Below are 18,609 nucleotides of genomic sequence, written 5' to 3' on the forward strand. Positions count from 1 at the left end.
CTACTAGATATTTGTCATCAATAATGTAAGCTAGCCACGTTCGTCGCCAAGCAAAACAGCTGCTCCGCGCTGGCGACTCCATCCATTGACGTGTCATTAGCCAGGACTTATTGCGTCTTCTGATGGGCCTTCTCTCTTGGACCTTAGGCATCACGATTAGTTGAAGCAAACCTATCATGTTGAAACAACTCCCTGAGATATCCACCTTCACGCTTTTTGATGATTTTAACAACAAATACTTCGAGACACATCTACTTCTGTATATTCTTCTTTGATGGGCCTTATACAACACCGCTATATAGAATGGCCAGATATAGCTTTGAAGAATGCGTACTCTTGATTTGACGTCAATTTGTCGATGTCTCGTCCAAGTGTACCACCGACCTTGCTATTCTGAATCGATAAACTTCCAAGATACCATAATACCATAAAAGGAGAGCGAAGTTAAAATGACTTCTTGATACAACGAATCAAACTTTCGTCACTCGTGATACTCACAATCTTATTAGACATGATGAGTAACACTAGCACGATCGTGACTCAATTTTTGTATTTGCAAGGCTTTATCATTACTTTGCTTAGAGGGATGCAGATCTAACCCTATATTAAAGAATGAGGATAGCATGATTTGTAGGGATAGACAAGTTACCGGTAATTGTTTTTGTCCGATTTCCTGATGATGCACTTCCAGCCTAGAGCGGCATGATTTTAGGGGCGGCAAAATTTTTGAAATTCCAAAATTTCAGAGACGGTATAAAGTAAAGACGGTTAGTCTCCTTTGAAAATGAGTTCCGATCAATTTTTATAATTTTCTTTATATTTTTATTTTAAATTTTCAAATAAAAATATTGGATCAATATTAATAGACAGGGCCTAGGGCGGCATCAAGCCTAAATCCGTCATTGCTTACAGCCACATTATGTTCCTATTCCCAATGCAATACGTGAGGCACCAAAAAAAAAAACTATGCTGGAAAATTTAATCACACATGTAATATCATATGAACGCACGTGGCCTTATGCAAATGGCATCGTGTTCATTCGACCGCATTAAAATTCATAGATGGCGGAAGCGCGCACGCGAGGTCGCCGGGTCGCCGTTATCGGCACGCGCCATTGTCCCGGACCGGCTACCGAGTCACCGGGGGCGAACTACTGACACCGTAAATCAATGGATTTATATTATTTACACTAGATGATGACCGAGCTTGGCTCGTTTTTTTTTTTTTTATAACGACATCTTGTTGTGTCTTTAAAGCGGTTAGTTGCCCTCAATTAAGAAAAATAGTATTATTATTCGCCAATAGATGTCGGGAAGAGTTGATTATTGAAAACACGAATAAAACAACATTTTCTGAAAATAAATCGTAGCTAGATCGATTTATCGCCCCCGAAATCCCCTGTATACTAAATTTTATGAAAATCGTTGGAGCCGTTTCCGAGATTCAGATTATATATGTTAACGGAAATGTATGTAATCCGTCATTGTATACAATTCCTAGGAAATGTATGTAATTCCTAAAATCGCACGGAAATGTGTGAAATAAATTATATTATACTTACACATTACACATTTCCTAGGAAATCTATACATTTCCTAAATAGCAATCGGAAATGTAAAACATTTAAGATATTGGTAGGTACACGGGGACAGCGGGACGAGTCTTGCATTACGGTCAGTTGCCAACTTGCAATCCACTGGAACCGGCCAGGGATTTAAGAAGTGCCTTTGCAAGAAAAACTGTGCTACATCAAGATGTCTGTGTTTTAAAAATAAAGTATTATGTACTTCCAAATGCCATTCGAGCTTACCCTGCAAAAATAAATAGCTATATGGACTGACAAAGTATTATAATATAAAGATTTACTTTTATACTTTGACATTTATAATTATTTAATTATCAGACTGATTACTTGCCAAATGAAAATTTTATTTTATAAAAATAAATACAATATTTTGTGATACGTTAAAAGTTAATAGATAGTTGATTTTAGAAGTTTTAATTAGTAAGATAATATGAATATATTATTATTATTTTACGGTATGACTGTTACCCGATTGTCTCAATAAGTGTTATATTAAAAAAATATTATTAACAACGTGTTTTATTACAGAAAACATTTACTTTATACATTTCCTAATACGATATTGGAATTGTATACAATTCCGAGGAATTTTATACATTTCCTAGGATATCTATGCATTAAATAGTTTTTCAAACAATATTTTATACATTTCCTAAATAGTATCGGAATTGTACACATTTCCTAGGATTTGTATACAATTCCTTGATTTCATACATTTCCGGTAACATATACATATATATTAATACACAAGAATTGCTCGTTTAAAGGTATAAGATAAGATACAAAGAATGATCAACGTTACGTTAAGCAGTTTGTTGATGTAGTTCGCAGTAATACAATTTTTTTTCCCCCTGATAGCCTTGAGAGGCCATTTCAGCGTTACCAAAGCGTATAGGTGAGCTCCCGGAGCTCAAACCGGAGGTGTTGCTAACACTGGCCCAAGCAAATGCAGTGCTTTGCAGAATCTTTATTTGAAGTTGTAAAGGCCTAAAGCAGTCTTTCTCAAAGTGGGCGATAACGCCCCCTTGGGGGCGTTTGAAACCTAGAGGGGGGCGTTAAGGGGCCCAGGAAAAAATGGGGGGCGTTGATGTGGGTTAGGGGGGCGCTGTAAAATTTGTAATTTCATTTACTTTATAGATTTTAAATTTCACTAAAATTAAAACCACCTACTACACAATAACGAATAATTAGTTTATATTTTTACCCTGTATGATGTTATAAAAACTTAAAATAATTAACATAGATTTCGTAGGATAGCCCACACACCGTACGCCATCAAGTTGTAACAAGTTTCTGCGGAACATGATCGATGATAGTTAAAAAATGAGAGCAATTTTACCTTAATTACATTGCACCAGAAATTATTTTAAACATTAGAAAAAAAACTACCATGCAGAGTTTTAAAATATTACACATACGTTAACTAACACAAATTGAGGTTTTCTTTACTTTCTTTCTTGTTTTTAACATAAGGGCATTTTACAGCATTTTCTTAGCATTTTATAAGAAATTACTGATGTAAGAATCATAATTTTTATATAAAATGGAAATGCGTATATAATTATTGTTCAAAAACTTGTCTTAGATTATTATTTTTTACAATTACCCATTACCGTCCAATGTCAAATAGTATAGTAAACCTAAACAGCTCACTTATTGTAAACATTGTTTACCTACTATTTTATTTCTATATAATAATAGGTTGGGGGAAAAAGTTTCTTCGCATTTTTTAAGAAAATTCACAATTTTTAATATACTTTATTCACGTTTAACTAAAGTATGTCGGTACCATTTTGTTCGATAACTTTTTGCCATCTTGTAGGTAGGGACATGATCCCATTGCTATAGAAATTTTGGGGCTTCCGATCAAAATACCGCGACAATTGGTTTTGGCAGTCCTCTTGTGATGTTAACCTGACACTGCCTAAAGAACTCTGAAGAGACCGAAACAGGTAGAAATCTGAAGGTTCAAGGTCAGGACTATACGGCGGATGCATTAACACCTCCCAGCCAAGCTCTCTTAATTTTTGCTGAGTGGCTAAAGATGTGTGAAGTCTAGCGTTATCGTGATGAAAAACCACACCCCTTCTGTTGATTAATTCCAGCCGCTTTCTCTCAACTTCTTGCTTTAATCTCATCAGTTGTTCGCAGTAGAGTTCAGAATCGATGGTCCTGCCTGGTGGTAACAGCTCATAATGTATAATGCCCTTCCAATCCCACCACACACACAGCATCACCTTGTTGCGAGTTACTCCGGGTTTTGCCAGAGTCTGTGAAGCCTTTGACCTCGACCTTTCTCGTACGTTTTTGTCGTACGTGATCCACTTTTCATCACCAGTTATCAGCTTCCTCAAAAATGGTTCGGTTTCATTACGTCGTAATAAAGAATCACAAATGAGTACACGGTTAATTAGGTTTCTTTCAGTGACCTTTTTTGTGTACCCAGTTTTTTTCAAATGCGCCATAACTATTTTGTGGTCGATTCCCAGTTCTTCAGTTACGACGTAACTACTGATATGCCGATCTTGCCCCACTTTTTCAAAAATGGCATCGATTTTATCAGTAATAGGGCGACCAGAGCGACGTGCATTTTTGACATCAAAATTTCCGAATTAAAAACGTTTAAACCAAATTTGTGCTACTCTCACAGACACTGCACTAGGTCCATAAACGTCGCAATTTTTTTTCACGGCTTGCGTTGCTTTTTTACCTTTTTTGTAGTAAAATTTTAAAATGTATCGAAAATCTTCATTAGATTCACTCATCTTGACAGTATGAAAATAAAATAAAAATCACACATCTTTCTAATTTTAATTTGGAATTATCTTCTTTCGGATTTAAACTTTTAATGATACCAAAACCAGCCAGATACAAATAGTATAGCCAAAGAGATTTTATTACAAGTTCATACATTTTTAAGCTATTGCATAGCTTAAAAATAGCTCAAGCGCGGCGACCGAATCATAAAATTCCGTAACGAAAAAAACCTAACATCCCTCACTCCGCCTACCATGTAGCTCGCGTTCAACACATTCACACGTTGGGCTTGTGTAGTGTTTGTGAATAAGCGCGTGGCGTGACGTCACATTGCATGCGCATCATGAAAAGTCTGCCCATCTCTCTCTCGCGCAGTTTAGCTTATGAGTGTGAAGGGCAGTTAGGGTTTTGCCTTTATTAAGGTTTAATATAGCGTGGTCTTGTTTTATTATATTAAATTATCATTGTCAAATATAATGTCATAAGTTGATAAAAAATGCTATGCAATAGCTTTACCGCCGCAGTTCCCGAGTGCCACACGTTTTTTTTTTAGTCAGGAGGAAATTGCCGGACTTCCGCCCTTCACTGGGGATGGAGGGCGGGGCATGTCGTAGTCGAACCGTCTAAAACCTCCTGTCGCTCAACAACCAGCATCCAAACCTCGCATGAGACAGAGCTAATGAAAAGGCAAAGGGGGAAAAGTGAAGCGTTTAGTGCGGAGCACATCTTTCCCATCACCCTCTCCCTCGGGACGCCGGACTGGCGGTCGTCGGCGCCAGGACCATCAGCCCTCTCGGTCGGCAGGCTGTCCGAAGCCCGCCTAGATGGCGCCGGTTGGAATGGTCTATCCTTTTTTTTTTTTTTTTTCGGGTAGAGGGCCGAACCTCCTACGAGGTCCCCGCGCAAAAGGGGCGCGCGGGGTATGTGAGACTCAACGATCTGCATGGTGTTGTGAGCAGACCGCGGGCCCAAGGATTTTAGGACCCACCCACTAAACGACTCCCCTGCACTCTTACACCCGACGTCCGATCCCCTCCGAGGTCAGAACCCGGATGAGGTAGGGGGGCTACCGCGGTCAACACTACAACCAGACGGCGCGGCTCACCCCAAGGACGCCCAGCCGACGGAGCCTTCGAGGCGAATCGAAGGCTCTGAAACGTCGGCCGTCTCGGTGCGGCAGCCCGTCGGGCCGCCCAGACGGTGCCGCTGGTGTCCCGGAATACCCCGCTGGACCAGAACCAGCCTGCCGGGTCGGGACGCGATACACCGTCGACCGGTCGCTCTATTCATTCCACGGCAGCGCGCTAGAGTGCTGGTAGCGCGCCGCGCGGCCTCACCCCCTCAGGTCGCCCCTTGACCTTCACCGGGGGGAGGCCGCCACCTACAGGGGCCGGGACGTACGGGCGTATTCCCGCCTCCGGCCCCCGGGGAATGGTCTATCCTACGGAATACTCCGCTGGGTCAGAACCAGCGTGGGTTGAGGATAGCCGGCCTTACATCACCCGGATGCTCATGCGTAAAACGTGGCCAGAGCAGCTTGCACGTCGTCTTCTTAGGCCCCTTTCGCCGGTCCCCAGGCCGACATGTGAGGGAGACCCGAAATACTTAGAGGGCCAGGGCTTGGGCGATATCTGCCTCCCTGGACCCCGCTCGACGGCGGCGGGCCTGTGCATCTCTCACGCGCCCCGCCGCCTCCTTTTGCGAGATGGTGCACTCGCAGAAGTCAAGCATCGCCTTCCACGACTCGTCGTCACCAAGCATCGATGCCAGAACACTCGGCAACGACAAGTCGTTTCCTATTTTTGCGACGAGGACACGCTGCCACCCCTCCCAGGGGCAGGCGACGAGCGTATGCTCTGCCGTGTCCAAGTCGCAACCACAATGGTGGCACTCTGCCGTCGGCTCGGCTCCGATCCGGTGCAGGAACTCACCGAAGCAACCATGCCCAGTGAGTACCTGCGTGAGCCGGAAAGTGAGGCGTCCTCTGTCACGATTCACCCTATTCACAAGAACCGGGCGAATCGCCTCGACGGTCCTACGACCAGCCGAAGGGTCAGCCAGCCGCCTGGATCATGACTCCAGCACGGACTGCCAAGATTGGGCCCTCCGCGCTCTGACCACACTGGGGCTGAGACCCGCCACGCCCCGGGCACGAAGGTTAGCCCGCCACTGATAGTCAGCGGCGAGCGCCTCCGCCTCCAGGACCCAAGGCGGCGTCCCAGCCAGTACACACGCCGCCTCGAAAGAGATGGTGCGATAACAACGGATGATCCTGACCGCGATGGTGCGTTGCGGCCGTTGCAGCAGCTTCGCTACCCCCACGGCCAGTGACTGGCCCCACACAGGCGCCTCGTATAAGGCCATTGATCGCACCACCCCCATATAGAGACGGCACGTCACCTTTTCAGGTCCCCCGATGTTGGGAAGAAGCCGGCTTAACGCGCCGGCCACCCCCAACAAACGAGGGACCAGGTTCTGAAAGTGAACACGGAAGGTCCAACAACTGTCCAGAATGAGGCCGACGTACTTCAACTGCATCCCGACCCGATACGGACGCCTCCAGCCACGATATCGGCATCGATTGGTGGCACTCTCCGGGGCCTGTGGAATCACATGGCCTCGGATTTACTGAGTGTCAGGTCGAGGCCCAATCTCCTGATTTTGCCGACGACATGCGCCACCCCAGCGGTGGCAAGACGAGCAAACTCAGCAAAACTCCCCCCCGAAACGACTAGCGTCTGCGTAACAGATTACGCGTAGGCCCGGGAGGAGGGCACCTGTCAGTACCCAGTCATACCCGATATTCCACAAAAGGGGGCCTATTGAATACAAACAAACAAACAAATCTTTCCTCTTCATAATATTAGTATAGATATTAATTATTACAAATAATAAAAACGCTCACTTAGGCGGCGGTTTTTATTTGAACCAGTTCTAAATTATAAACTAAAATTCTATGAAAAATTACCCATATTTATCTATAATACGAAATGATATTAATTTATTTTTCGTAGTTTCCTTCCTTCTTGCGTCGATAATCCTCAGTGCTGAGGGCGCCATTCTTCCCTGTCGTTGGCTGTGTGGATAGCAACGTGGACTGAGGTATTGAGTGGAGCGTATTTAGTCCGACCAGCGCATTAGATTTCTGCCTCTGGGCCTTTTCCCGCATACCTTGCCTGTTACCAGCAGCTTTTCCAGATTGTCACCTCTCTTTCTGGCGATATGTCCAAGATCTCGAAACTCCTCCGCGCGCATGTAGTGCTGAGGCGCATTGGAATCTTGAGCTCGGTAAGAATGGATTCGTTGGTTCTGTGTTCTGTCCAACGAATCCCGAGCATTTTCCTCCAGCACCACATCTCAAACGCGTCGATGCGTTGGCGGTCGGCTTTCTTGAGGGTCCAAGTCTCTGCCCCGTAGAGAAAAATGGAAAAGACGAAGGAGGTGACGAGCTGCTTTTTGGTATTCCTCGAGATGTTTCTGTTCGCCCAAACACGGTCCATTTGGGACATAGCTCTCTTTGCCATACTGATTCGCCTTCTGAGGTCCTTTTCGGAGGATCCATTACTAGCTATGACGGAGCCCAGATAAATGAAATCCTCTACGACTTCCAGGTTTAGCTTATTCGTAGTTTAATAAGTTATTATTGTTAGTAGTATTATTTACTAGTCGAAATATAAATTTTTAATTATCTTATGATGAGAATCTTATATTAATGAGAAAGATATTCAACAAAAATTGTTTCGTTCTAATAAATTGGCATAGTAATAGTACAGTGCACTAGCAATTTATTTTGGTAATTCTGAATTTAAACAAACATATTGATGCGAAGAATTCATTTTTACTTTGCAAATTTGTAAATACACGCTCAGTAGCAATGTACGGACATAATATGAAGAAACAATAATAGCATCTACAAATACGGGTACTACATTTACGAAAATGAATACAACATTTATTAATAAAATTAATAAAATTGTGGTTTTAAAGTTTTAAGGGTGTATAAAAAATGGGGGGCGCTGAAAAATAATTGATTTTCAAAGGGGGCGGTAAAAGAAATAAGTTTGATAATCACTGGCCTAAAGGATAAGACGTCCGGTGCATTCGTATCTAGCGATGCACCGGTGTTCGAATCCCGCAGCCGTGTACAATTTTTTCTAAAGAACTACATATTTAACAAATGTTCACGATTGACTTCTACAGTGAAGGAGCATCGTGTAATAAAAATCAAACCCGTAAAATTATAATTTGCGTAATTACTGGTGGTAGGACCTCTTGTGAGTTCGCACGGGTAGGTACCACCGCTCCGCCCACTTCTGCCGTGAAGCAGTAATGCGTTTCGGTTTGAAAGGTAGGGCAGCCGTTGTTGACTGCGCGATTTAAATACTGGCACAGCCGCATCACTCGGGTTAGCCGAGACATAGACATTAGAAAGTGAACGCAATGCGCCTAAACACAAGTAAAAAGTCAATTTACCGTCATAGATAACATCCGCAGTTTTGTTGACGCTGTCACGAAAAAGAATATATTTTATTTAAAGTGTCACGTAATTATTCCAAAGATAATAAAACCGTGTGCCGTGGAAGTGATTTTTTTTTTTCGAAATAAAAGGTAACATAATGTCAAGCACGTGTCACTCTCCTGACCTAAAACTGTCGGCTTAAAAAAATCATGTCAGTAAGTTTCTTCACACAGCCACGAATAAACACACTTTTACGTTTATAATATTCAATATAGTTAACGCACAGTATATGCGATTACCTATAAACACAACCTGAACCCATGACACAAGGTTGAAGTATTCAAAGGGGAATGTATTGCTCTGATATTACAATAACATAACGACATAATAACAATATAATTACAATAATTATATTTCAAAAAATTATATTTCACTAAGTACATCTATTTGTTTATAGTAAGACTAGCTTTTGCCCGCGACTCCGTCCGCGTGTAACAGTTACTTTGGCATAACGCTAAATTTTACCCCCCACTTCATTTACGTAGAAAGTGAAATTATTTTGAAACATTCTTTATTGGTGCTCCACTTTTATCGGCCTTACCGTGATGTTATATAGCCTATAGCCTTCGTCAATAAATGGTATATCTAACACTGAAATAATTTTTCAAATCGGACCAGTAGTTCCTGAGATTAGCGCGTTCAAACAAACAAACTCTTCAGCTTTATAATATTAGTATAAATAAAATCCATTATCTATTTCTTTATTTCTTCTCTATTACCTCATTATTTCTTTCATTATTAATTATTAAAAAAAAACCATAACGAAATGTTGGAGCGAGCATCCAAAGCGGACGAAATCAGACATTAACAAAAAAATGTTTTTAAAAAAAAAACAATGTGCCTCCAACAATCCTTCATGAATAAAACAAATAATCTGGATTCCAAAAAGTATTTTATTCGAGAAAATAAATTCTTAAAAACTAAATCCCTACGTGATTACGTAAAACGTGTTCACATAGAGAAAGCAAAATATAAATTTAATATTCAGACTTAATTATCCTTTTTAAGAGCTCTGTCAGAGTCACATTGTCTTTTAAAAAACAGCCAATAATGTTAAAATACATATAAAAACTAAATATTGAAATTTTCGAAATGTTTTTTTTTTATTGCCCTTGTAGGCAGACGAGCGCACGGCCCACCTGATGGTGAGTGGTTACCGTCGCCCATGGACTTCAGCAATGCCAGGGGCAGAGCCAAGCCGCTGCCCACAAAGCCTGCCTGCCTGTTCTTACCCGTAATAATTACCCTTCCAACAGACTGGTTCAGTGCAACTATTACTGCACAGTTTTAACGCGATAAACATTGCTCTAACAATATCCTCTAGAGCACTGCATTTTTACTAATACAAAACATTCGGATAAACAAAATCCTTTTTTGTTTTTATTGCATAGATTGATGGACGTGCTCACGGCCTAACCGGTGTTAAGGGCTTATCGGAGCCCATAGACATCAACAACGTAAAAATGCCACCACCTTGAGTCACGAGTTCCCAATCTCAGTTTTACAGTACAAGGGCTGCTCCACATTTCAAACCGAAACGCATTACTGCTTCACGGCAAAAATAGGCAGAGCAGTAGTGACTATCCGTCACAACACGCCCTACCAACAGTTAATATGTGCTCACTTTAGAACGTACTACCTCTCTCTCCTACGAATCACGAAGACCCCACCATAAAATAAATTCGTTACAAAATGCAAATTTATTTTCCCATTTCTAATAATAAACAACAAAGCCACGACTATTGTGCCTATTACAGATCATACTTTGTGTGACGTTTGACCATAGACCAAACAAAAATCCAGGGATAAGTATGCGTTCACATTGTGATATCTGTGCCGTTCGAATGCGGATCTGTGAAAGTCGTATAATCTATACCACTCGAAAAAACCGGTCAATGTATTTAGCAAAAAATTATGCAAACGAATATAACGATTCGGAATATGACTTAGTTAAATGGGTTTTTATTTTTAAAGAATAAGAACATTCTCAGTCAGGGCTAAGCTTTTCTTTTTATTTAATTTTTTTTCAGTCAGCTTCGAGGCAAAGGTCTCTCTCTCTCTCTTCTTATATAACTACTAAAGCATATTCGCAACTGCCTAAGTTTAATCTTATCAAAACATACGTAAATAGGCTATTGGTTTTTGCATATAGGTAAATTAAAATTGTTTTGTGGCCTCAACTGACGGCTCTAGTCCTCTTGGAAAGAGATCATCGATGTCATTGGACATCAGCAAAGTCGGGACTCAGCCGCGTCTACCATAAAACACTCATATTAAGCCTCATTTACAGAAAACGGTGATCAACCGCGTTCCTTTCTTACTTTTGTTAGTCTGAATGTATTTGCTATGAAACCCTGTGAATCAGTGTTGCCAGGATAAAAAAGAAATACTGTCCGAGTAAATACTGCAACTACAGAGACAACAGCAAGAGATAAATTTTAGTAGATCGTTACTTATTATTATTATGAGTTTTCACTTTTATCGAATCAGTAAGCACCAGATAGCGTGGTTTCCGAGAACGCTTACCATACGCCTAATATTATTGTATGATTTTAGGGATACCAAATTTAGAATATCGAAAGTCGATAAAATCATTACTGATTTGCATCAAGAAACATCATCGCAATGCAATCGTATATAGCTACTTATAAAAATAAAAATCATGAAAAGTAGCTTGGAACTTTCACACGACTCATATATCAAAATATGTCTTTATTCTTTTTTATATCTCTTAAATGTTATTTTATATTTTTAAATCTATTTTAAGAAAAATCTAATTGTCTGCTTAAGAAAAACATGAAAGAAAATAGGAAAAACAAAAAAAAAATTAACATAAGACTTATCAAACCACTCGATCTATTAAGAATTATTTGACCGGCACATGGTATTGGAGAACCAAAAGTTTACCACGACTTGTGCTTTTTTCGTTGAGAGAAATTTGATGACTAAAAAAGAATGTTTGAATAAACGCTAGACGTTTATTCAATATAGCTTATTGAAGCCACGCAAGAAGAATGCAATTAAAATTACCACTAATGATATAATGAGTATTGCATACGTTTTCTTGCAGTCGTTGTTCGCAGCCTCCGCCGTTTTCGTCGTTATCTGTTGACAATTAAGAAACGTTTTAAAATTAGTCAAATCGTAATAAAATCATGAATATATTTCAGTCTATTTTTTTGCCTCAAGTGAAGAAATGTCAGTTATGTCAAGTTACTGTCATGATTTCGTGTGTCGTGAACTTCTCTGTGACGTTTTATGACCTGATAACAATACCATTTAAGCTAATTTAAGCATAATTAAAGATCTAAACGTGAATATTCGAATAATTAAAAAATATATATTTATAATCTACTTTTTTTTGTTAACTCCCACAAATAGTTACATCCAGTCTGTTTCAGCCGCGAAGCAGTAATTCGATACGGTCTGAAGGGAGTGATAGTCGTTACACTATACAATTAGGACTTAGATCTAATGTCTTAAACCACTCAACATAACCGTGAGCTCGTATACGATACTCTAGCGTCGGATACCCACTTGACATTTTTTTCGCAAACCGAATAGTATGGCCAGACAAGAAAACAATTTATTTGCAGTGTTGCCAATCACAAATTTAAAATTTACAACGTTTTTAATAGCTCAATTTTGACAATGTCTCTAAGGTTGATTATTGCTAGACTCGATTGCTAAACCAGATGATGCAATTACAAGGAGATGAAAAAAATGTACTTTAATTATATTTTATTTCGTATAAAAGATTGAATCGATTATTATTACCCGGTGCAGGCTACATAACTGAAGTTACCAATATAATTAACGTACCTTACTGCTGGGCGTATCGTTAATCTTCTTATACTTGTAATACGATGTGAGGGTTATCTTGGAATGCTTCGCGAGTGCTTTGCTAACAGACGTCGCCTGTTCACGTCGCGCTAACGCCACGAACGCTGACGTATCATCGATGAATTGTACTGTTATTGGACCTGATTGATACAGAAATTACTCTTAAAAATGTATGATACAGCTTTCAACAAACCTAAGTTTCTATTGTTTAATACATTTTAACAAAACCCTGTCAATCTGAGTCGACCTTTTTAATATTAAATCAGTCTACGTAATGCCATTATAAACTATATAAGTATGGTATATTAGGTAAATATTGTGTATTTTATAAAAGAACCCACAAACATTTCCAATTCAATCTTCTGTTTATTAGTAGAGTGTTATAAAAAAAATTCTTGGTGTCAGATATTTATTCCAGTTTTCTGCTGTACCAGATCAAATCACTTTCATTACATAATATTTTTCTTTTTTTTTCTTCTCTAAAATACTCTAAAGGCTTAAAGTTATTTTTCTGTTATTATAAAGTCTACAATAATAATAATTATACGAATAAAACTTACCAAACGGACTAAATAGTTGTGTGATTTCATTCCTTTGCCACTCTCTGGGAAACGCCAAATGAAACACGTGGTCCCTGGGAGGCAGTGCTGCAAACGCAACAGAAATGTTAATTAATCATAATGCAACGAATAAAGAAAAAGCTCAAGTCATCGACACCGAGTAACATGAGCCTTTTGCACGGGATTTGGGAGGTTTTTGATGTTTAAATAATAATAATAAAACTTAGTTACGATGCTTCTGATGCGGACTCTAAGTCTCAAAATTTCAAGTACAGGTTCGAGCAAGAAGGATTTTAATTAATAAAAAAACCCCGACAAGGCCAAAGGACAGGGAATCATGAGTTTATGAAATTAAGTTTTAAATAAAAATCAACTACTGGAAACAAAAATTTATTAATTTAACTCATTACCATAATAGGAGAATAATTTGCGAAATACCAATTCTATTCTTTGCTTCTCGATAGGATAAGAAATAGTGTATAATGTCTGATTAACAGGATATGCATAACTCCAAGGCCGTTGAAGTATCGCCTGCTGATCTCAAGACCGCCCTTCTTGTTCTCAAAGTCTACATTTCCAGTACTCACGTTCCGGTCCCGCCAGGTTTATGAACGGCGAGTCCTGATGAGCCGTCCTGGACAGGAACACCTTGTTTAGGAAGGGCTTGATGAGCGGCGACGTGATGGACAGGAACCTTGTGGTGTCGTCGCCCCTCATGTTGGCGAGGTGCGAGTGCATGGCCAGGAAGCAGAGCCCCGTGACGTAGGCGTCGTAGCCGGCTTCGTGGTGCTTCTCGTGGAGTTGACTGTAACCTCGACCTTCATCGGACACTGCAGGGAAAACAATACATTCGAAACAAAAACTTTTTTTTTAAATCGCTGGATGTCAATTATTGTCAATAACCAATTATTATTTTTTACCTAAGAGCTTTGAGAGGCTATTTCAGCGTAACCTTAACTAGTAGGTGAGCTTACGGGGCTCAAACCGGAGTGATGCTAACACTGACCCTAGCAAGAGCCGTGCTTCACAGAATCTACCAACGGGTCGGAAACGCGACCCACTGAGAAGATCCGGCGAGAAACTCAGTGGGCTGTGGGTTAATTTACTTGTCGAGCCCTTCGTCGCTAGCGACTTCGAGGAGAATGTTGACCGGTGCTTGAAGTATCTAAAGAAATGACTTCTGTAGCTCCCTTTGAGTTATAGGATAACAATTGAAACTGTGTGTGACATATATATGCTATATGCTATGTGTGTATGCTCATTATAAATAATTTCAAAAAAACATCTCACCAACTTTAGGCAGAGAAAATGGCGCAGCTGACAGTGTTGCCAACAAATGTTTCAGAATGCTTGAATTCACCTTATCTTTAAATGGAGGCAAACTTGACATGTATTTTGTGTCTAAGATACTGAAAAATTAGTTCTTCAATTAAAAAAAATTACTTAATTTAATGAATAAAGTTATTGATTTATTTACTCTTCAACTATTTATTTTATAGTATTAGTTTTAGTACTGTTGCATATTAGTTACATACTCTTATATTATTAATCTTATATTATTCTAATTCTATAGAATTCTATTCTAAACTTAATTTTATATTATTTAAGTTCTATATAAGGTTAATGAACTTATTCAGTATAGAATAAAAAACACTTTTAAAAATCACTTTTTTAAGACAATGTTATACAAATAGCTCATCTTCTTACTGTGGGAACATGCAGTGTGTAAACTCTTTGAACTGGGTGTATTCTGCAGGTAAAGGCTGGAAGAAATGATTCAATGTGTGCATTACGTCCAGTAACATGTTGTGTCCGACCACCAGTTTCTCCTATAAAAAAACATTACAGACATCAAAACTACATTTCAAATAAGTCGCCATGGCCTAATGAATAAGATTATAACTCATATAGCTTTTTTAACTCACAGACTCGCTTATCATCCTAGCTACTTTTGAGAAGCCGACAGCATCTTCAAAATCTTCCCACTCTCGTTCCTTCTTTAGAGCATCATGGTTCTTGAGATCATCCTGTGACTTGACTCTTTTTACATTTAATAATCTGAAAAAATATCATGAATAATTTAATTGCGCGGCTCATGGTCTAATTGCCATTAAATGTTTATGAGCAGCCTTATGCATCACAAAGTGAACGTCGTCAACAACAAAGTAAAGTATTAATAGACATATTAAAAGTAAAAAGATGTTCGGAATATCCAGGTACCACTAGTTGCAGTAGGACAACCACGGTTACAGTAAAATTAAACATTACTTCCCAAAATAGGTTGCAGCGATCATGCTATAGGATCTATGGAATTCAGTATCCAGTTAAAATTAGGTAAGCCCCTGGCTCATCTGTACTGTAATGTCCTATCATAACACTTCTACATTTAAGGGAACAGGTTATTGATTGATAATTCATAGCAGAAAAACCTGCATAATTAAAGTTGATCTTAAAAGTGCAAAATTTTCAACTGTCACTATTATCCAAACTCTATTATTATCAAATCTTTTGATCTTGTTTTCACAGATTTTTACTCTTACTTTATTTGTTGCAGCATTTCAAGAACCAGGTGTGAGGTATTTGCATATGAATTCAAGTGTAGATGTGTGACAACAAACCTTCATAATAGCATATTCAAAAGTGCAAGGCTAACCTAGTAAATTATTTAATAAATAGTGAACTATCACCTGTTTTTATTTTCTAGAATCTTAGTTTCGACCAAGATTTTGTCTTTAAAACGAGCTCTCAACTCTTGAAACAGTAATAATCTAACAAATGAATTACACTTGTCAATTTCCAATTCGTCTAACTGTCCTTCTTCTAAAAACTGGTGTACTTGGTTACTGAAATAATATATATGAGTCAACTATTATCAAAGCCGGCAATGTGACTTTTGGACAATTATTGGTAAATCAGAAAAACGAATTATTGACTTTGTATTCCATTGTCAGTCACAAAACTCTTCTGAACGACATCTTAGATAAATAACAGGTTAAGTATTAACCTTTATTTAATGCAGGTTTTGAACCGTATTCTTTGAAGGAGACGATTATATTCAAATCAATCTGTATTGACATATCAATAACATTTTTTTGTCCAAATGCACAGATTGCCACCTTTGATAATAGACGACTCATATGTTATTACCATAACATATTTAAGAATTCATAGGCAGCACATGTTATACGTGGTGCATATTACTCACCAAATGTCTTCAACATACGCCTTATGTTCATCTGGTACCTTAATGGAATCTTTTCCTTTTGAATATGTCTTTTGTCTCTCTGTTAGGTTTTCTCTTAGTTTGCACTCTATAGGTACTGTCATGTAGGAGATTCCTGTAAATTTTTTATCTATTTTTATTAGTTCGACCTACATCTATGTAATGGAAATTTTCAAGGTAATAATCATTAACTTCAGTTTAATTGAATATTGTGAAATTTCTAATACATTCAAATATCAATAACAATCCAATAATTTAATTACTTTCGATTAAAAACATGAACAGGTGTACTAAGATATGTTTAAATTATTTTTAGTTGAAAAGTTATAAGGTTTTTTTTTCATTTATAATCCATATAAATTGTTGCAAATGCTAACTCACAGCTTGTCAAATTTATCATACATCTTGACAAATGATTGAGGTTATGAGCTTGGAAGTCTTACTTGAATGTTAATAAAAAGTAAGTTACTCAGCTGCTTTTTAGATTAGAATAGACAGGTTTATAGTATTAGATCTTGCTACTTCACATCTTGTTATTATTGTAAACACTTATTAGTACACTATAATTTTGAAAATATCTAGACATGCACTCAGAATGATCTACAATTAAATAAAAAAGAAACCTTCTTACTAACATGTGGTAGAAAATTTTGCTGGTTGCCTTGGAATTAGAGTTTTTAAAAATGAAAGAACAATAATTATTCCTCTTTCATGTGTGAAGGTAACAAATCCAGTAAAGAGCATGGCTATTTGTTTTATTTATTACATACATAGATGAAACATCTCACCGAAGAGATGGTGTGGTACCACTGACACCTAATACAAAAATTAATGGTGGTATAAATATTAATAAGTGCTCACCATCTTTTATTAATTTATTGAAATCAAAACCCTGCGAAGCTAAGAAATCTAAGCTGGAACTCTGACACATGAACATTCTGTCTGGGCCGGGGCTGCCACGAGGAAACAGGTAAAAATTATATGCGTCGTTCATGTAATGCTTCTCCTTATGATTCCAGTGAAAAGCACACAAGCCAAACTGTATTAGTAGAAATTCCGAAGAGCCTTTCTGAGTGCATTTGTAATACTCCTCTGGTGTGTCAAACATCGAAACATCCCGGCCGTTTATAATGCCAGTGAACTCAGTATCTATCACTAGAAAGTCCGCTTTCTTCACAGAAGCTGCTACAAGAGGCAAAGCCTCTTTGAAATCTGAAAAATAGTAAATAATAAAACAATATTATCGCTGGCAAACGTTACGAATTTCAAACGAAGTTTGTGCTCACTTTTTCGTATTACTTCCATCTTAAACGAAATGTAACAGTGGTCAATTTAGAAATATCTTTAATATTTTATTGTAATTTCATTTATTATAAGTAACTGTTTCCATACTATTAATAAAATTGTAAATATTCCCAAATTCTCATTGCAAAAGGTGGTAAAACACTATTTTTATTTGGCTCTTTAAACAAGATAGGCAAAGGGTGCATAGGCTACGCAGTCGACTTTAATGAATAAAAAGTTCAACATAAAATGAATATAATTAAATTATTTGAGATGAGATAAACTTAAATCAATGAACATTTCATGTTCTAATGAAGATTTACCGTGACTTCAATGAAGTATTTGTAAGAACCCGAAAATCTACGACCAACGAGTCTTTTATATTCCCTTATTTGTGAATGGATACCTAAGCCGTTTTTTTACATTTATACCTAATACCTATTTAAATGAATAAATAAATAATCGGGGACAAATCACATAATAATTTATCAATAATAGCATTTAAGAATAGCATCAATCTAGGATTATTATTATTATTATAAATTTAAGAGAACAAGACCGATACATACGGAGACGGGTACATGCACACATTTAAATATGTACAAATAAATATTGAACACCCAGAAAAATCATAAAAAAACCATACTGAACTGAAACCTAAATCTGAACGCAAAAATCAGAATACTTATCTATAAATATTATGAATGACATAAATTGCCTGAAATTGGTTTCCATTTGCAAGCGGATATTTTGTTTCATAGCAATCTTTTTTCATAGCCGGTTTCATGGCCGTGCCTGAGCGCCAGTCACGACCAATCAGGGGCTCTCGTTGTTGGC

At 38.3% G+C, this 18,609-nt stretch overlaps 1 protein-coding gene across 2 annotated transcripts in view; it reads right to left on the minus strand.

Annotated features, from left to right (window-relative positions):
- Parn (poly(A)-specific ribonuclease) overlaps positions 1 to 17,961 on the minus strand; it is a 38,327-nt gene extending 20,366 nt beyond the window's left edge. Inside the window, exons 1-11 of one of the 2 annotated variants that reach the window (XM_028172174.2) lie at positions 17,775 to 17,961; positions 17,350 to 17,700; positions 16,471 to 16,603; positions 15,953 to 16,108; positions 15,191 to 15,323; positions 14,973 to 15,094; positions 14,556 to 14,674; positions 13,853 to 14,095; positions 13,266 to 13,352; positions 12,685 to 12,845; positions 11,921 to 11,967 (exon numbers count right to left, since the gene is read on the minus strand). In XM_028172174.2, coding sequence (XP_028027975.2) covers positions 11,921 to 11,967; positions 12,685 to 12,845; positions 13,266 to 13,352; positions 13,853 to 14,095; positions 14,556 to 14,674; positions 14,973 to 15,094; positions 15,191 to 15,323; positions 15,953 to 16,108; positions 16,471 to 16,603; positions 17,350 to 17,700; positions 17,775 to 17,793 — 1,571 coding nt within the window. In that variant the 5' untranslated portion in view covers positions 17,794 to 17,961. Of the gene's footprint in view, positions 1 to 11,892; positions 11,968 to 12,684; positions 12,846 to 13,265; positions 13,353 to 13,852; positions 14,096 to 14,555; positions 14,675 to 14,972; positions 15,095 to 15,190; positions 15,324 to 15,952; positions 16,109 to 16,470; positions 16,604 to 17,349; positions 17,701 to 17,774 lie in introns of both variants that reach the window. The other variant, XM_089734258.1, reaches the window with a different exon arrangement.
- Positions 17,962 to 18,609: the final 648 nt, after the last annotated feature.

This window comes from Bombyx mandarina, chromosome 17 (genome assembly GCF_030267445.1).
Source record: "Bombyx mandarina strain Sakado chromosome 17, ASM3026744v2".
Lineage (NCBI taxonomy): Eukaryota > Metazoa > Arthropoda > Insecta > Lepidoptera > Bombycidae > Bombyx > Bombyx mandarina.